Here is a 15649-nt window from a genome sequence, read left to right on the forward strand (position 1 = left end):
TTTAGGAGTTCTTTTGCATGCCCATTTCGAAGCTGTTGTAAGTGTTTTATCATAAAGTCTCCTTCATATAAGTTGTTCCTTTTTTAGTCTAGTTTACATGGATATGTTATTTGCCCCATTTGAAGATCATTTGGTCAGTCAAATATTGTGTAAACTATAGAAAGGTCATTCTGGGAGATAAACTGGAGAATATGTTATAGTTTGGAGTTTTTGACCAAGCTAATGGTTAGATATTGATCCGAAATTTTTATGGAGTATTGTTAACATGTATATGTGACTATTGGTTGAGGATTTTTGCATGATTAAAGGTTTTGATGAAAGATGTTCTTAGATTTAGAAACTTAGAAACTGGAAGAGAAAAAACAGTTTCTGTTTTGAGAAAGCTTAACTCTTTTGGTGGTCTAAACCTATTCTAATGACTTTGATAATTTTATTGGAGGATCCTAAACATCTTATATACATGTTATATTATTATTTTGAAAATATTTGATGTTAGTTTCAAAGATATAAAATTTTATGCAAAGAGATATTCAGATAAGCTAAAGTGTGGATATTCTTGGCTAAATTTATGTTTTGGTTAATTTCTAACCATGTGATCTTGAATTAGAAGCTTGTATATGTTTTAGGACATCTTTTTAAACCATGTAATGGTTTGGTTTGAAGATCATATATTTATAAGTCATAGATCAAGAGATTTATCAAAACTAGTTGAGGAAAAAGTTCCTGTTTTTGGATTAAGTGTAAAACCAAAAACTCCAAATGTTATTTTGTGATTTTGGTGACTTTAGTTTGATGATTTAAAGCATGGTTGATATTAGGATGATATTATGAATATGTTAGAAGTAAGATTTGATTTTTGAAATTCTTGGAGATGTTTTGATTTAAGGTCAAAACTTGTGATTCAAGTGCTTAGATCTTTTTACAAAAAAAAAAGTTTGGTGTTGATTATTAGATTTTTCTAAATGGATGTTTTAAGTATGGTTTTGAACTTAGGATTGGAAGATGTTTGTTGCAAAATTTTGGTTTAAGCATGAGTTTTGAAGTTGGAAAGAATTGCAACAAAAATAAAGGGAAATGGCCTATGGATGTTTCGACCATAGTGTGTTCTTTATGGTTGTATTTTGTTTTAAATTTTTATGAGTTGATATTTAAGTTTAGGACAAAATTTACATGAGGAATGTAAATTTTGGAAACTTTTGAAGTTAGTATGCAAAATCCTTAAGTTATGGGTAAAACGGTCAATTTCCCACATGTAGAGAGTAAAATAAAAATTTTACTCTTTAAGTTAGTATTTTCCATATTTCAAATTATTAGTGATTTAGTTCTAATTTTTAGAATCACTAATTACAGTTCCTCGTGATCGCACTTGAAGTTTTATAAGAAACGCGGAGATCGAGGTAAGTTAGCTTTTAACTTACTAGCAGTCTACTGTGTATGTATGCTAAGTAAAAGAACTACAGTGTATGTATGTATGTTATCATATGTGTCATGCCATGTCAAGTTATTATGTAATTGTCTATTATACAGAATTTATTCTGTCATCAATTTTTATCTGTTACATAATATATTCTGTTATGTATTACTGTACATTACAAGTACGTCATGCTAAGTATGTCATCTATTACATGTAAGTCAAGTCATGTAATATTCACTGTTGCAAGTATGTCATGTTAAATATGTTGTCTATTATATGTTATGCCATGTTACGAAATGTTTCTATCTCAAGTTGGTCATGTATTCTAAGTTATGTTCAAGTCACGTTATGTTACGTCAGGACTTCAGTCCTTTCGTATTCCAGTCACATTTCATCTTGAGTACATTATGATGTGTAGAATACATGGGGCCACAACAACTGTGGAGTATGTATTTAACTACAAATGTGATGCGTAAAATACATGGGGCCACAACAACTGTGGAATATGTATTTTTCATGTTAAGTCAAGTTTGTGTAGAATACATGGGGCCACAACAACTGTGGAGTATGTATTTACACATAGAATACATGGGGCCACAACAACTGTGGAGTATGTATTTTTAATGTTAAGTCAAGTTTATGTAGAATACATGGGGCCACAACAACTGTGGAGTATGTATTTAACTGCATTGTGATGTGTAGAATGCATGGGGCCACAACAACTGTGGAGTATGTATTTACACATAGAATACATGGGGCCACAACAACTGTGGAGTATGTATTTTTCATGTTAAGTCAAGTTTGTATAGAATACATGGGGCCACAACAACTGTGGAGTATGTATTTTTCATGTTAAGTCAAGTTTGTGTAGAATACATGGGGCCACAACAACTGTGGAGTATGTATTTTCATGTTAATTCAAGTTTCAGAACAAGTTCATGTTAAGTCAAGTTGCAAGTCAAGTTCAGTTCATGTTTCAATTTAAGTTATGTCAATTATGCTATGTTGTACTCCAAGTTATGCTTTAATTTCTTATGAATTTGATTATGCATTTATGCTTTTACTGACATCCATGCATCATTAGCTTGTGTGGAAGTTTTTTGTTAACTTACTGAGATTTGTAATCAAATTTCACTTTGGTAGTCCCAACTACCATTCCCCCCGAATGGTAGATCTTGTTACAGGACCTGAAGGAGAATCAGAAGCTGATCAACTAGACACAGTTGACTAAGTGACGGTGCGACATAAATGTTGATATAGTAATTAACGTAAATTACTACTTGTACGATTGAGTTGCATCTCTACTACTTTTTGGATCATAACCATTTTGGACTAGTGTTGTGATCTTAGTTGTTCAATGGATTTTTATGTATGAAGTATGTTTTAAGCATTTGGGATATTTTCAATTTGGTGCATAGTATTACTAAAGAAAAAATTTATCCGCTGCGAATATTGCATATTGTTAGATGCATGTTAGAATTATTGTATCTTATATGTCATGAACGGAGGCAGGTAACCTTGTGTTGCATGTCTCGACGCTTCAAATGTCCGTCCGATCCCAAACGGAATTTGGGGGCGTCACACCTTTTATTTCCTTACAATATATATTTTTTATTTTATAAACCATGTGGCATAATATGATGATGCATGCCACATGACGGATGCTAGGGGTGCTACCCGCACCATACAGTGAGGGGTAGCCCCCTCCCCGCACCCTGCCCCGCATGGTGTGGGGGTGGAGTGTGGAGTTTTCCCATCAATCCCCTGCCCTCGCATCCCAGGGAAGGTACCCATCCCGCTTCGCTTCATTTTTACTTTAAATATGAATTATATTTTATTATATTTAAAAATCATTTCTATATCTAAAAATGATAAAAAAAAATATATTTTTAGATCCAAATTGTAAATTTAAATTTTGTAAATATGACTATAATTTGAAAATTATGTAGTTTTTAAATTTTCTAGTGCATATTTTATGTAAGTTATAGTGTAGTAGTTTTAAACTATATAGTTTTAAAATTTGTTAATACATACTTTGTAAACAAGTATAATAAATTATAATATATATTTATATATACACAAATTGTAAAATATAAAGATATATTTATATATATAAATATATATTTATGTTTTTGTATATATATAAATATTTAAGTTTATATATATATAAAATATATATAGGAGGCGGAGGAAATGCGGGGCGGGATTGAGCCCTCCCCACCCCCCGCCCCTGCTAGGAGGACTAAATGGGGGGCGGGATACTGGGGTGCGGGCTCCGCTACCTACCCCTAACAGACGCAATACGAACAATACGTACATTTCAGATGTGCCAATGGTAATCCTCTTTTCCTTTTCTTGTTTCTCTCTCTCTTATCAGCGACCAAGCTATTGCATTAGACCTTGATTCTCGACATCTCAAGTTCTCAACCCAAAAAGGGGAAGTTGTCATAAGAGATCACAAAATTGATATGCATGTAAATCCATTTATTGATACATCAAATAGAACATTAATTGATTCGGAATTCGGAAGTAATACATGCATGGTTGGTTAAGTAGCCTTGTCCTGGTTTATGAAAGAAGCCAACCTCTTCAGCAAGGCAAGAGCTTTCTCGCAATTTGGATTGAACAAATGAAACACGTGCTTCTCTCCTTCTGTCTCTACTATCTCTATCTCACCTTCCCACCCACTCTTCTTCAACGTCTCATAATAGAGCAAACCCCTCTCTCTGATATCGTCGTTCTCCGCAAGAAAAATTAGCACCTTAGAGCATCCTAGCCTCGACACCCTCGAATCCTCGGCCGGGTTCACCCTCGGATCATCGAATCCGCTTGTTGTTGGACACGAAAAAAGCCAGGATCTGTCCTCCACGCCAGTACCGGCGCTTTCTTTCATTGCGAAATAGGGCTGAACCAGACAAGCTCCTGCAATTCTTACACCTGCGGCCAAACCTTCAACCCCAGCCCGCGCAGCCATGTTGTGCACAATATTGCCACCTATGCTGTCCCCAACCAGAAATACTCTCTGAAAATCTGCATATTCTCTCAGCCAAGCTTCAGGGCCATCACCATTAAAATGGGAAATCACCCACTGAAGTGCAACCCAAGAGTCTTCATAACCAACCGGCACCGGGTGTTCTGGGGCCAATCTGTAATCAACAGATACCGCAACGATGCATGCCTCGGCGACGAGCGAGGCAACGTGGTTGTGATACGTTGCGCAGAATGGTGAGCCCATGAAGAAGCCTCCGCCATGATAATACACCATAACTGGAAGCTTCTGGCCTTGGCTGATGGTGCTTGGCATGTAAACGCGCGCTGTGAGGCCTTCAACTTGAAAAATTTGAACATCTTTGGTGGAAATTCCATTGTGGGAATTGAGTGATGGAGGGACTATATCGGTAGTACCGAAGTACCTCTCTACTCGACCATCTTTGTATGCGCGGAAATATGGGAGGAATTCGTGTGCAACTTCAGAAGTACTACTTCTCACGGAATCCATTGTCGAAGCTGTAAGGAAGAGTGCATAATTTAGTAGTCTTATTATAGGAGGGTTACCCATGAATAAATCGTGTACGCTTGGTTTGCCGAGTCTTTTGCACGTGAATCACAACTGCTCGTCTATGATACGAGGGATTAAGAGGATATTAATGACGTTTTTTAGGTACTAGATAAGCAATTAAAATATGCTCGAAGAAAAACCATGTGATTTGTGGCAACTTTTCAACTTTCTAGTGACCTTTTGAATGAAAGATGATATGATCGTATGGGATGGATGAATTCGTGTCCACATTGGTTGACGGCAATGCGATTACCTTGCATAAATTTTAATAATGGAGGAATTCCTTTTACATGCTGTCCTTATCTAGGAGTAACAGTGTAACATACCTCTAATCTCCTCAGGAAGCTGAAATCGATCTCTGTAGTACTGTAAAGGATTTTTTATTCGTTGAGATGGGATTAAACGTTTTTTAGGTGTATCGTTGTTTTTCACGCGGAGTCCTGCCTGCCTGCATACTTCCAAAACTATATAAGATTGTTTTTTAGTCGATGCTTCGCTTTTTCTGATTGAAACGTTTCTTTTTGACAAAAGTACTCATTAGTGAGATAGGTAGAACTTGTTTAATTGTTCTTATCTAACAAGTAGGACACGAAGTTAAACTTATCAGAAGCTGAGTGCACTCAGCTTTTTCTTTGGATCTACTGTCTTTGGATTGCAGTACTAAAAATGAGAAATATTGTTCTTTGTTTCAAGAGTAGGGCTAGATGTATTTACACTTTTATTTATAATTACTTACAATACTCATTTTGTTACATAATTTTTTAATTTAAATTTTAAAATTTTCAGCATATCAATAACTAACATGTAAATGAGTAAATTTTTTTATAAGTTTTTCTTAATTGTATTTAGTATTTTTCTTATTTTAAATTTGATCTTTTCAATCATGTTAGCGGATCTATAGCACTTTAATTAGATTTCGTTTGAGTGCGATTGACTTATAAAACTACTTAAAAATGCGGAAATGGTAAAATTTGAGATGAAAATTAACATCCTTGGTCCTAGCTACATGCTTGTTGAGTAGATACAGAGAATGGAAACTGTGGTAAAGCTTAAGCAATGTGTTGAACTCGATCCAGAGAGGCCTATACTTTTGAGGCCCGTAGAACAGAAGAAGGCTCCTAGTGCTCCGCATTTCTGGGCTAGGCCTCCGCCCCACAAAATAGCCCATCTTGTTCAGTTAACAAAATAGCCCTTTGGGCTTGGCATGTGACGACATATTTTAGGCAGTTGGAACGGTTCTTGGCATTCATGTTGTCAAGTGAAGTCTATAATCAAGGGGTACGGGCTACGGGCTACGGCACGTCTGCTGAAACGTGAGTCATGTATTCCACCGTGGTACAAAAGATGCACGACTCATACAGGCAAAACTTAATACAATGCTTGGTTTCAATTCTGGAAATTTTATCATTGAGATATAATCAGTATATTAGTACTTAATATTTTTATCACTATATTTTTTTCATTTGAATGGTGTTGTACATGATATACAAAATATATGATAAAAACATATATACTGTAATATATTTATCAAGTTAAAAAGAGGTTTGTTATACATAAATCGTATATTAACACATCACTTATAGTGAGATTCACATAATTTTTTTTTTAAATATCAATTAATTTAAGTATAATTGATGTAAAAAACTTCTACTTCAATAATATGTTAAGTGTGTAAAAAATAAGACTTATAAATAAATTTTCTCAATTAAGAATATTCACACGTATTTATTTGGTAATAAAAAAGATGGCAAAATTATTTACAAAACTATTTTTATTTTTAATAAGATCTGAAATAATGTTATAATAATAAGGAAAATGCTATTGAGCAAGCGGTACCGCTTGGGAAATTTTTTTTATTTTTTTACTTAATAATTAAAAAAATAATTTTAAGTATATTGATTTATTTATTTATTTTTTTTTAAACATATTTAAATCTATTAAAAATGTAAAAAAAAAATTATAACTAGACAGTACGCCGACTTAATAATAATAATAATATATGTATTCCCATAAATAGCCATAGGGTATGAATTCATGGGATCCCTTAACTGCCCAGATCGGTCGGTGACAGGAGCACTACTATTCGCGCCGTCTTGTCACCGTTTACGGAGTCAGACTCTGGACCACACCCCCACCCGAAGATACAGTAACAGATTCCTATTTTCTTATAAGAAATTTTACAGGAACAGATTAACAAACCGCAAAACCTCACTTTTTGCATCGAATCTCAACCGTCCGTCTAATTCAATCGCCATCCCTCCTCTCGGATCTCCCACCTTCACACACACACACGCATTCTCTTTCCCTTCAAAGCCAAAGGAAAACATTTACAGCAGAGTAAGGAAAAAGAACAGTTGTAGTGAAGGAGAGTGAGAGAAATGGGGGACTGTACGAGGAATTGCAAGCGAAATGCACCATTGGAGGGCTCAAGCACCGGCGCCACGGCTGCGTCGAAGAGGAGGAGAATCGTTAGTTTGCCTGACGAGAATGTTGAGCTCGAGAAGTACCCAGCTCGTTCCTTCGTGGACTTGCCGGAGAATGCGGCTGCTCAAGCTAATTCGGCAGACACCAGAGCGGCCAACGCCGGTGTTTTACGCTCGAGCTTTTGTGAGGACCAGCTCACTGCGTCTTGTTGCTCTAGCAATGAGTCAAGCGAGGTAGTGAGAGACAACTTGAGACTCATGGATCTGGAGGTGAATTTCAAATTTGAATTTCTCAATTTGGTGCACGCGGTCATGACGTAGGCCAATTTGGTTTCCACTTTCTCGGCTAGTTCCCGTGAGGTTGATGAGAAAGCGGTGAAAAGTCGTGAAAACAAAGTTTTGAGCTCTCTTGTTTTTTGTTGCTTTCGCTGTCCCAAGAAATTTGAAAAGCTCCACACAAACAATGGAAACGTTATATTTAGGCTTACTTGAGCTGAATTTCTTGTTTACATTCTTTTTTCTTTTCCTCTCAGCAACCAAACGAAATTTCACCGGCTTTCGTTTCGTTTTTCGGTTCCCCGACTTTAATTTCTTGTATTAATTGGTTATATATTTGTATTATATATTTACTCATGCTTCTTGAATGTGCAATTTGCAGGCGAAGATCAGTTCCGAAACCGTACACTCAACGTACATCAACGACAAATTCAGGTTTATTTTAATTACTCTCTCTCTCTCTCTCTCTCTCTCTCTCTCTCACGCACATAAATTGTTCGAATTTGAACGAAATCTTTTGTGACGGTTCGTTTCTTTCAATAATATTGTTCTATTCAGCCGAGAGACGACGCCGTCGAGCGACCTCTGCGGAGACTCGGACGAAATGGACTCGCTGGCTAGGAAGCCTTCGGCAGAGAATAATCGGCCGAGCATCCGGGTGGCAAAGACTCCACCGAAGGAGGAGATCGAGGAGTTCTTTGCAACGGCCGACAAGTACGAGCAAAAGCGGTTCGCGGAGAAGTGAGTGGTTTCTCTTCTGTGTGCGACTGCGAGAAGTGAGAGTGCGCACGGAATATGCGGTTGCACACTAGAAGCGCATTTTAGCAGAGGGAGAATCGAACCCTAACTAACTAACAACTTTCCCCACTTTTTCTTTTCTTGCAGGTACAACTATGACATTGTGAAGGATGTGCCCTTGGAGGGTCGGTACCAGTGGGTTCGTTTGAAGCCATGAAAAAAGGAGGAAGGTGAGCTAAACGGACACTGGGTAGCATAGAAGGGTTGCATGCAACTTCATTTATCTGATTTGGGCTGAGGAGGTAGAACTAGAAGGCGGTTTTTTGGTTTATTGTACAGCATTCTGTCATCTACCTACTAGGAGTAGTACTATTACTATGTAAGAAGAAACGAAGCTCTGCCTTCCTTTGTACTACAGCTTCTAAAACAATCAGTTTCTGCAAACATCCCTTTCGTAATGAAGCATAATTTCAAAAACAAATATTAAAAAAAAAAAAAAAAAACTTTCCACTTTCTCTGAGTTTCACCGATACCGTACGGTAACATTCATCCATTTTTTATTTTAAATTTTGTCTTCTGTTTTTGAAAGAGTGTCATTGATGAATGATGCATAATTGGGATGGGGAAAGTTCACGTTTTTCGTCTTGGCATTTGTTGTGGCTGTTTTTCTTCACATTAAAATTTGTTTTAGCTACTTTTTTTTTTTTATTTAGAGAAATATTCTTTGCCTTTGATTGAATTAATTAAGGATAAGAGGAAGAATGGCATTATTTTTAATTTTTTTACGGTTTGGTGTGAGAAAAATTGAGTCTATTTTTGGAATATTCTCTCTCAATGGGTTGAGGACGATAGATGGGACCCGGCCACTGTGGAGTACGCGTGTAGTACTAATATTTGGGCTTCAAATAAAACAAGATGTGCATAGAGCTATCGATTTGTTGAGTCTGCAAATAATGCCGACACTGCATGCACCCTACTATTGAAGTTTCAAGCATTACAACCAAAATGAAAGGGCGTTGCCGCGTTGGGGGAGGGAGTTCCAAATGGGGCAGAGCAAGCAGTCTTATCCCATGTGGGAGGGGTTTTCCATATTCAGCTTCTAGTTTCTAACCTTCAAAGTACACAAAATATAAATTTTACAAAGGCGAAAAAGCTTCATAGATAGATACATCAGGGAAATTTGGGAAAAAAGAGAGAGAAAATACATGAAAAAGGGGTGGCCAGCAAGTGCAGTGGTGGAGTTGTGGTCTGTTGGTCTCCTGTACTTCGCTTGCTTTGGATCTGACGCCCCTTATTTTAATTGCACGGAGATAGAGAGGTGAGAGCGATAGATAGACATATACTTAGGGAATAGAATGTTGCTGTTTATTAACCAAAGGATATTGGTTCCCCCTCCCCCCCCCCCCCCCCCCCTCTCTCTCTCTCTAAACAATTATGTTGAACTCAAAGTTTCAAGTTTCATGTGATTATAAATCTACACATGGATTTTGATGATAACAAATGAATTCAAAGAATAAAGAAGTCTCAAGCTCAAGTTGTCTACACAATGGAGTCAAGCACATCAAGGAAACAAGCATGAGCAAGAAGGGAACAAGTTCACATTAAAATTATAGAGTAATGTTGTAAATCTCTTCAAAATTCGAAATTAGGATTAATGCTCAAAATTAATATTTTATCATAAAGCATTAAAATACATTTTTCACATGTGCATGAATATTTTTGAAAATTAAATTTGAAAATTTTGAAAGATGATTGATTGTCATCTTTTGCATGTGCATGCCTTGATTAAAGGGTTGAACTTTGAAAATATTAAAGATGATTGATTGTCATCTTTCACATGTGCATGTTTTATTTGAATATTTTCAAAAGTGATTGATGCTTTTTTAGACTTATACAAAAAGTAAAAGATTAGGTTTGAATTTTTTGAAAATGAAAGTGTGCTCATTTTGTCATATGCCAAAAGTAAAAGATTAGGTTTGATTTTTTTGAAAAAGTGAATGATGTTGTCTTTGACAATTGATAAAGAAGAACCTTTTATTTGAATTCTTTGAAAAAGTGAATGATGTTGTCTTTGACAATTGAAAAAAAAAAAGAACCTTTTATTTGAATTCTTTGAAAAAGTGAATGATGTTGTATTTGACAATTGAAAAAGAAGAACCTTTTATTTGAATTTTTTGAAAAAGTGAATGATGTTGTCTTTGACATGTGAATCTTTTTAAATTTGAATATGAAGTCTCATATGCCTATAAATAGATCATTTGAGAGCTTCACATTTACAACACCAAGAGCATACAACATTCATTCAAAGCTTTCATTCTCTCTTCTCTAAACATTGAGCCTTAATCCTTGTTCATTTTGAGAGATATAGCTTGCGCTGTATTGTTCTTATTTCACTCGTTGAGGAGTGTTTTCTGATAACCTACCCACTATCAGCTTTTGTATCAGAAAAATGGTGTGTATAACCCTTGTGTGTGTAGAAAGTATTCTACACGGGGAATAGTTGAATCACCACGTGTAAGGTGATTGCAAGTGTAGAGGGTGTTCTACACGGATCCTTTGTAGCGGTGTTGTTCAAAGGTGTAATAGGTTTCTATCTCCACCTGAAGGAGGTTGAATAGTGAATTTGGGAATCCTCAAGGGGTAGCTTGAGGCGAGGACGTAGGCAGTGGGGCCGAACCTCGTTAACATACTGAGTTTGCTTCTCTCTTACCCTTACTCTTTATATTTATTGTTATTTCATACTTTGTTTATATTTTATATTATATATTTGATTTATAATTGTTATTTTTTTTAATACAACTCAATTCACCCCCCCTCTTGTGTTAGTCATCTGGGCAACAATTGGTATCAGAGCTAAGAGCTCTATTATAAGATTAACTATCTTTTGAGTTAAGATCTTATGGCTAACATTGCAGCTTCATTTGGTGAAGGTCAATCTAGTAGTCGGCCTCCACTCTTTTGTGGAGATAATTACTCATTCTGGAAAGTTAGAATGAGAATATTTCTTCAAGCTCAAGGTAGAGAAATATGAAAATGTATTGTAAATGGACCTTATATTCCAACAAAAGTGGTTGGTGGAGTAAAGGTCAAAAAGGAAGAAGAAGAGTTTGATCGTGAAGACGATAGACTTTATACTTTAAATTTAACTGCTATGAATTTATTATATAATGCTCTTAATGGAAATGAGTTTAATAGAATAATGAATTGCGCTACGGCAAAGGAAATTTGGGATAACTTGGAAGTAACTTATGAAGGAACTTCGCAAGTCAAGGAATCAAAAATTTATATTCTTACTCATGAATATGAAATGTTTAAGATGAATGATGATGAATCTATTTCTAGTATGCACACTCGTTTTACTAACATCATAAACAGCTTGACAGCTCTTGGCAAAGTTTATTCCAAGGTGGAGATAGTAAGAAAAATTCTCAACTCTTTACCAAAACGTTGGGAATCAAAAGTTACAGCGATTCTTGAAGCTAGAGACCTCAAGAAGCTCGAAGTCAATGAACTCATCGGGTCACTTATCACCCATGAGTACACATTGAAAAGAGGAGAAGAAGAAGGAAAGCCAAAGAAGAGCTTAGCACTTAAAGCTGTTCCTCATGAAAGTGAAAGTGATGAAGATGAGGAAAATGACGATAAAGATGAAGAAGTTGCGATGATAACAAGAAGAATTCAGAGGTTCTTGAAGAAAAATAGAACTCCTCCGAGGAAATCTTTCAAAAAGTTTTCCAAGAAAGATTCAGGTAAAAACGACACTTTAATTTGTTATAAATGCAATAAACCTGGTCATATCAAGCCAGATTGTCCTCTGCTAAAGAAAGATCGAAACAAGGGCAAGAAAGCAATGAAAGCTACATGGGATGATGATTTAAGTAGCTCAGATAGTGAAGCAAGCAATGAAGAATCAGCAAATCTTTGTCTTATGGCTAAAGATGACATTGAGGTAACAAATCTTGATAATATTGAAAATTCTTCATATGAAGAATTGCAAAATGTTTTAGAAGAGATTTATGAGGAATTTGAAAAATTGGGTATCAAGTATACTGCTTTGAAAAAGAAAAATTCTTCTTTAACAAACGAAATTGAAATTTTAAGAAAAGAAAGTATCATTTTGAAAGATGAAAATCTTGAATTGAATAAGAAGAAAACCGATTTAGAAAATATTGTTGAAAACTTTACGAATGGAAAAAGAAATTTTGAAAAACTTCTTGGTAGTCAAAGATGTGTTTTTGACAAGGCAGGTTTGGGATATATGCCAAAACAAAAATACAAACCTTATAAAAATTTCTTTGATAATCATTCTACCTCAAAGACTAATATTCAAAATTCTTTTCATAAAAATAATTTTGTCAAAAAAGGATATTATTATAATCATTCAAGTTTTTCATATATGTCACATGCTATTTGTAATTTTTGTAATAGAAATGGTCATAATTATCATACTTGTCCTATTAGAAGAAATCATACAATGACTATTAGGGCCATATGGGTACCTAAAAATCTTGTTTCTTCTAATACTAATAAATAAAGGACCCAAAGAACTTGGGTACCAAGAAAAATCATTTTAATTGTTTTTATAGGTATGCATGAAGTCATCCACAAGCAAAAATAAGTGGTTTTTAGATAGTGGATGTTCAAGACATATGACGGGAGACAAGACTAAGTTCTTTGATCTTAGATCTAAAGAAGAAGGACACGTGACATTTGGAGACAACTCGAAAGGGAAGATCGTGGGAATAGGTAAAATTGGTAATGAATCTTCTCTCATAATTGAAGATGTTCTACTTGTTGAAGGTTTAAAACATAATCTTTTGAGCATAAGTCAATTATGTGATAAAGGATTTACAGTTACTTTTAAAATGGATAAATGCATTATTTTGAATGATCATGATTGTAATATTTGTTTTATTGCTTTTAGAAACAATAATGTTTATACAATTGATTTTGAAGAAATTACCTCACAAGATGCTATTTGCTTGTCAGCTCAAAATGAAACTAGTTGGTTATGGCATAGAAGATTAGGTCATGCCAACATGGAACTTATTTCCAAACTTTCAAAAAATGATCTTGTGAGAGGTTTACCAAAAACATATTTTCTTAAAGACAAAATTTGTGATGCATGTCAATTTGGTAAACAAACAAAAACTTCTTTTAAAACTAAGAAACATATTTCCACTACTAGACCATTGCAACTGATACACATGGATCTTTTTAGACCAAATAGAGTTGCAAGTCTAGGAGGAAAATATTATGCATTTGTTATTGTTGATGATTTCTCTAGATATACTTGGGTCATCTTTCTTGCTCATAAAGATGAGGCACATAATGCCTTTACCAAGTTATGCAAGAGAATTCAAAATGAAAAGGGCTATACTATTTCAAGTATCCGAAGTGATAGGGGAAAAGAGTTTGTTAATAAAAATATTGAAACATTTTGTGATGAAAACGGTTTTATTCATAATTTTTCTGCTCCTCGAACTCTTCAACAAAATGGGGTAGTAGAGAGGAAAAATAGATCTCTTCAAGAGATGGCAAGAACAATGCTCAATGAGAACAACTTGCCTAGTTATTTTTGGGCCGAAGCGGTAAGTACTGCATGTTATGTTATAAATAAAGTTATGTTAAGGTCTAAATTAGATAAAACCCCCTATGAGCTTTAGAATGAGAAAAAGCCCAACATTGGTTACTTTCATGTATTTGGATGCAAATGTTTTATTTTGAATGACAGAGATAATTTAGGCAAGTTTGATGCAAAATCTGATGAAGGTATTTTTCTCGGGTATTCTACTAATAGTAAAGCTTATAGAGTATTCAACAAAAAGACTTTAACTGTACAAGAATCTATGCATGTAGTATTTGATGAATCTAATTCTCCACTCTCCAAGAAATCTATTGATGAAGAAACAGAAGGTATAAATAACACAGAAAGTCTCAATCTCAACAAAGAGAAAGCAATAGAGGAAGTTCAACATGGAGCCATCAGGAAAGATCATCAAAATTTAATACAAGATGCAACCAAACAGTGGAGATTTGTGAAAGATCATCCAGTGGAACAAATTTTGGGAGAACCTTCACAAGGTACTATGCAGGAAGAATTTGAGATGAGCATGATGGGTGAACTTACATTCTTTCTCGGATTGCAAATTAAGCAAGCAAAAAGTGGGACATTCATCAATCAATCAAAATATATTAAGGAATTACTGAAGAAGTTTGGGATGGAAAATGCTAAGGAAATTGGAACACCAATGAGCCCATCAACTAAACTTGATAAAGATGAATCCGGTAAGCCAGTTGACTCGAAGATATATCGAGGTATGATTGGTAGCTTATTATATTTAACAGCCAGTAGACCAGATATTATGTTTAGTGTGTGCTTATGTGCACGTTTTCAATCATCTCCAAAAGAATCACATTTAATTGCAGTTAAGCGCATTCTTAGATATCTTAGTGGTACAATTAACCTAGGGTTATGGTACCCTAAGCACACATCTTTCGATCTAATCAGCTACACAGATGCAGATTATGCTGGCTGTAAAATAGATCGAAAAAGCACTAGTGGAGCATGCCATTTCTTAGGTCATGCATTAGTTTCCTGGTTTAGTAAAAAACAAAATTCTGTTGCACTATCTACTGCTGAGGCAGAATATGTTGCTGCGGGTAGTTGTTGTGCTCAAGTTCTCTACATGAAGCAACAACTTGAAGATTTTAAACTCATGTATAATCACATTCCAATCAAATGTGATAATACAAGTGCTATAAATCTTTCAAAGAACCCAATACAACATTCTAGAACTAAGCATATTGAAATAAGGTATCATTTTCTTCGAGATCATGTGCAAAAAGGTGATATAATGTTAGAGTTCACAAACACACACGATCAGTTAGCAGATATTTTCACAAAACCTTTACCAGAAGATAGATTATGTATGATCAGAAGAGAAATAGGTATGATGCATGCTATGAATATCTCTTAAAAGATAGACCAGAGTTAATAAAAATAGAGATAGATTTTTTTTTAATACTTTTACATAAATTTGAGATTCTTAGCCTCATGTTTGAGACGCTCATTCTCTTCATACAATATCATGTCATTCTTATTCATGGGAACCGGCAAGCGGAATGAAGAATCTAATAAAGATTTCAACTGTTTATTCTTCTGCCGAATGATTCCTTCCCTTGTGTGAGACTCTTGAACAATTTGTTGAAGTACAACAATTTGTTCTTTGAGCTTTT

General features: G+C 35.0%; 2 protein-coding genes across 3 annotated transcripts; one reads left to right on the plus strand and one right to left on the minus strand.

Annotated features, from left to right (window-relative positions):
- Positions 1-3877: 3877 nt before the first annotated feature.
- LOC122313080 (probable carboxylesterase 7) lies at positions 3878-4973 on the minus strand. Its single transcript, XM_043127807.1, has one exon. The coding sequence runs from the start codon at positions 4971-4973 to the stop codon at positions 3963-3965; it is 1011 nt and encodes a 336-aa protein (XP_042983741.1). The 3' UTR covers positions 3878-3962.
- Positions 4974-7066: 2093 nt separating this feature from the next.
- On the plus strand, positions 7067-8854 carry LOC122313054 (cyclin-dependent kinase inhibitor 7). 2 transcript variants are annotated; one of them, XM_043127765.1, is made up of 4 exons: positions 7067-7630; positions 8055-8107; positions 8231-8413; positions 8558-8854. In XM_043127765.1, exons 1-4 carry the CDS (start codon positions 7352-7354, stop codon positions 8625-8627), a joined length of 585 nt encoding a protein of 194 aa, XP_042983699.1. In that variant the 5' UTR covers positions 7067-7351; the 3' UTR covers positions 8628-8854. The 2 variants fall into 2 exon arrangements, with proteins under 2 accessions (XP_042983699.1, XP_042983698.1); XM_043127764.1 differs by having other exon boundaries at positions 7073-7666.
- Positions 8855-15649: the final 6795 nt, after the last annotated feature.

This window comes from Carya illinoinensis, chromosome 6 (assembly GCF_018687715.1).
Source record: "Carya illinoinensis cultivar Pawnee chromosome 6, C.illinoinensisPawnee_v1, whole genome shotgun sequence".
In the NCBI taxonomy this organism is placed as follows: Eukaryota; Viridiplantae; Streptophyta; class Magnoliopsida; order Fagales; family Juglandaceae; genus Carya; species Carya illinoinensis.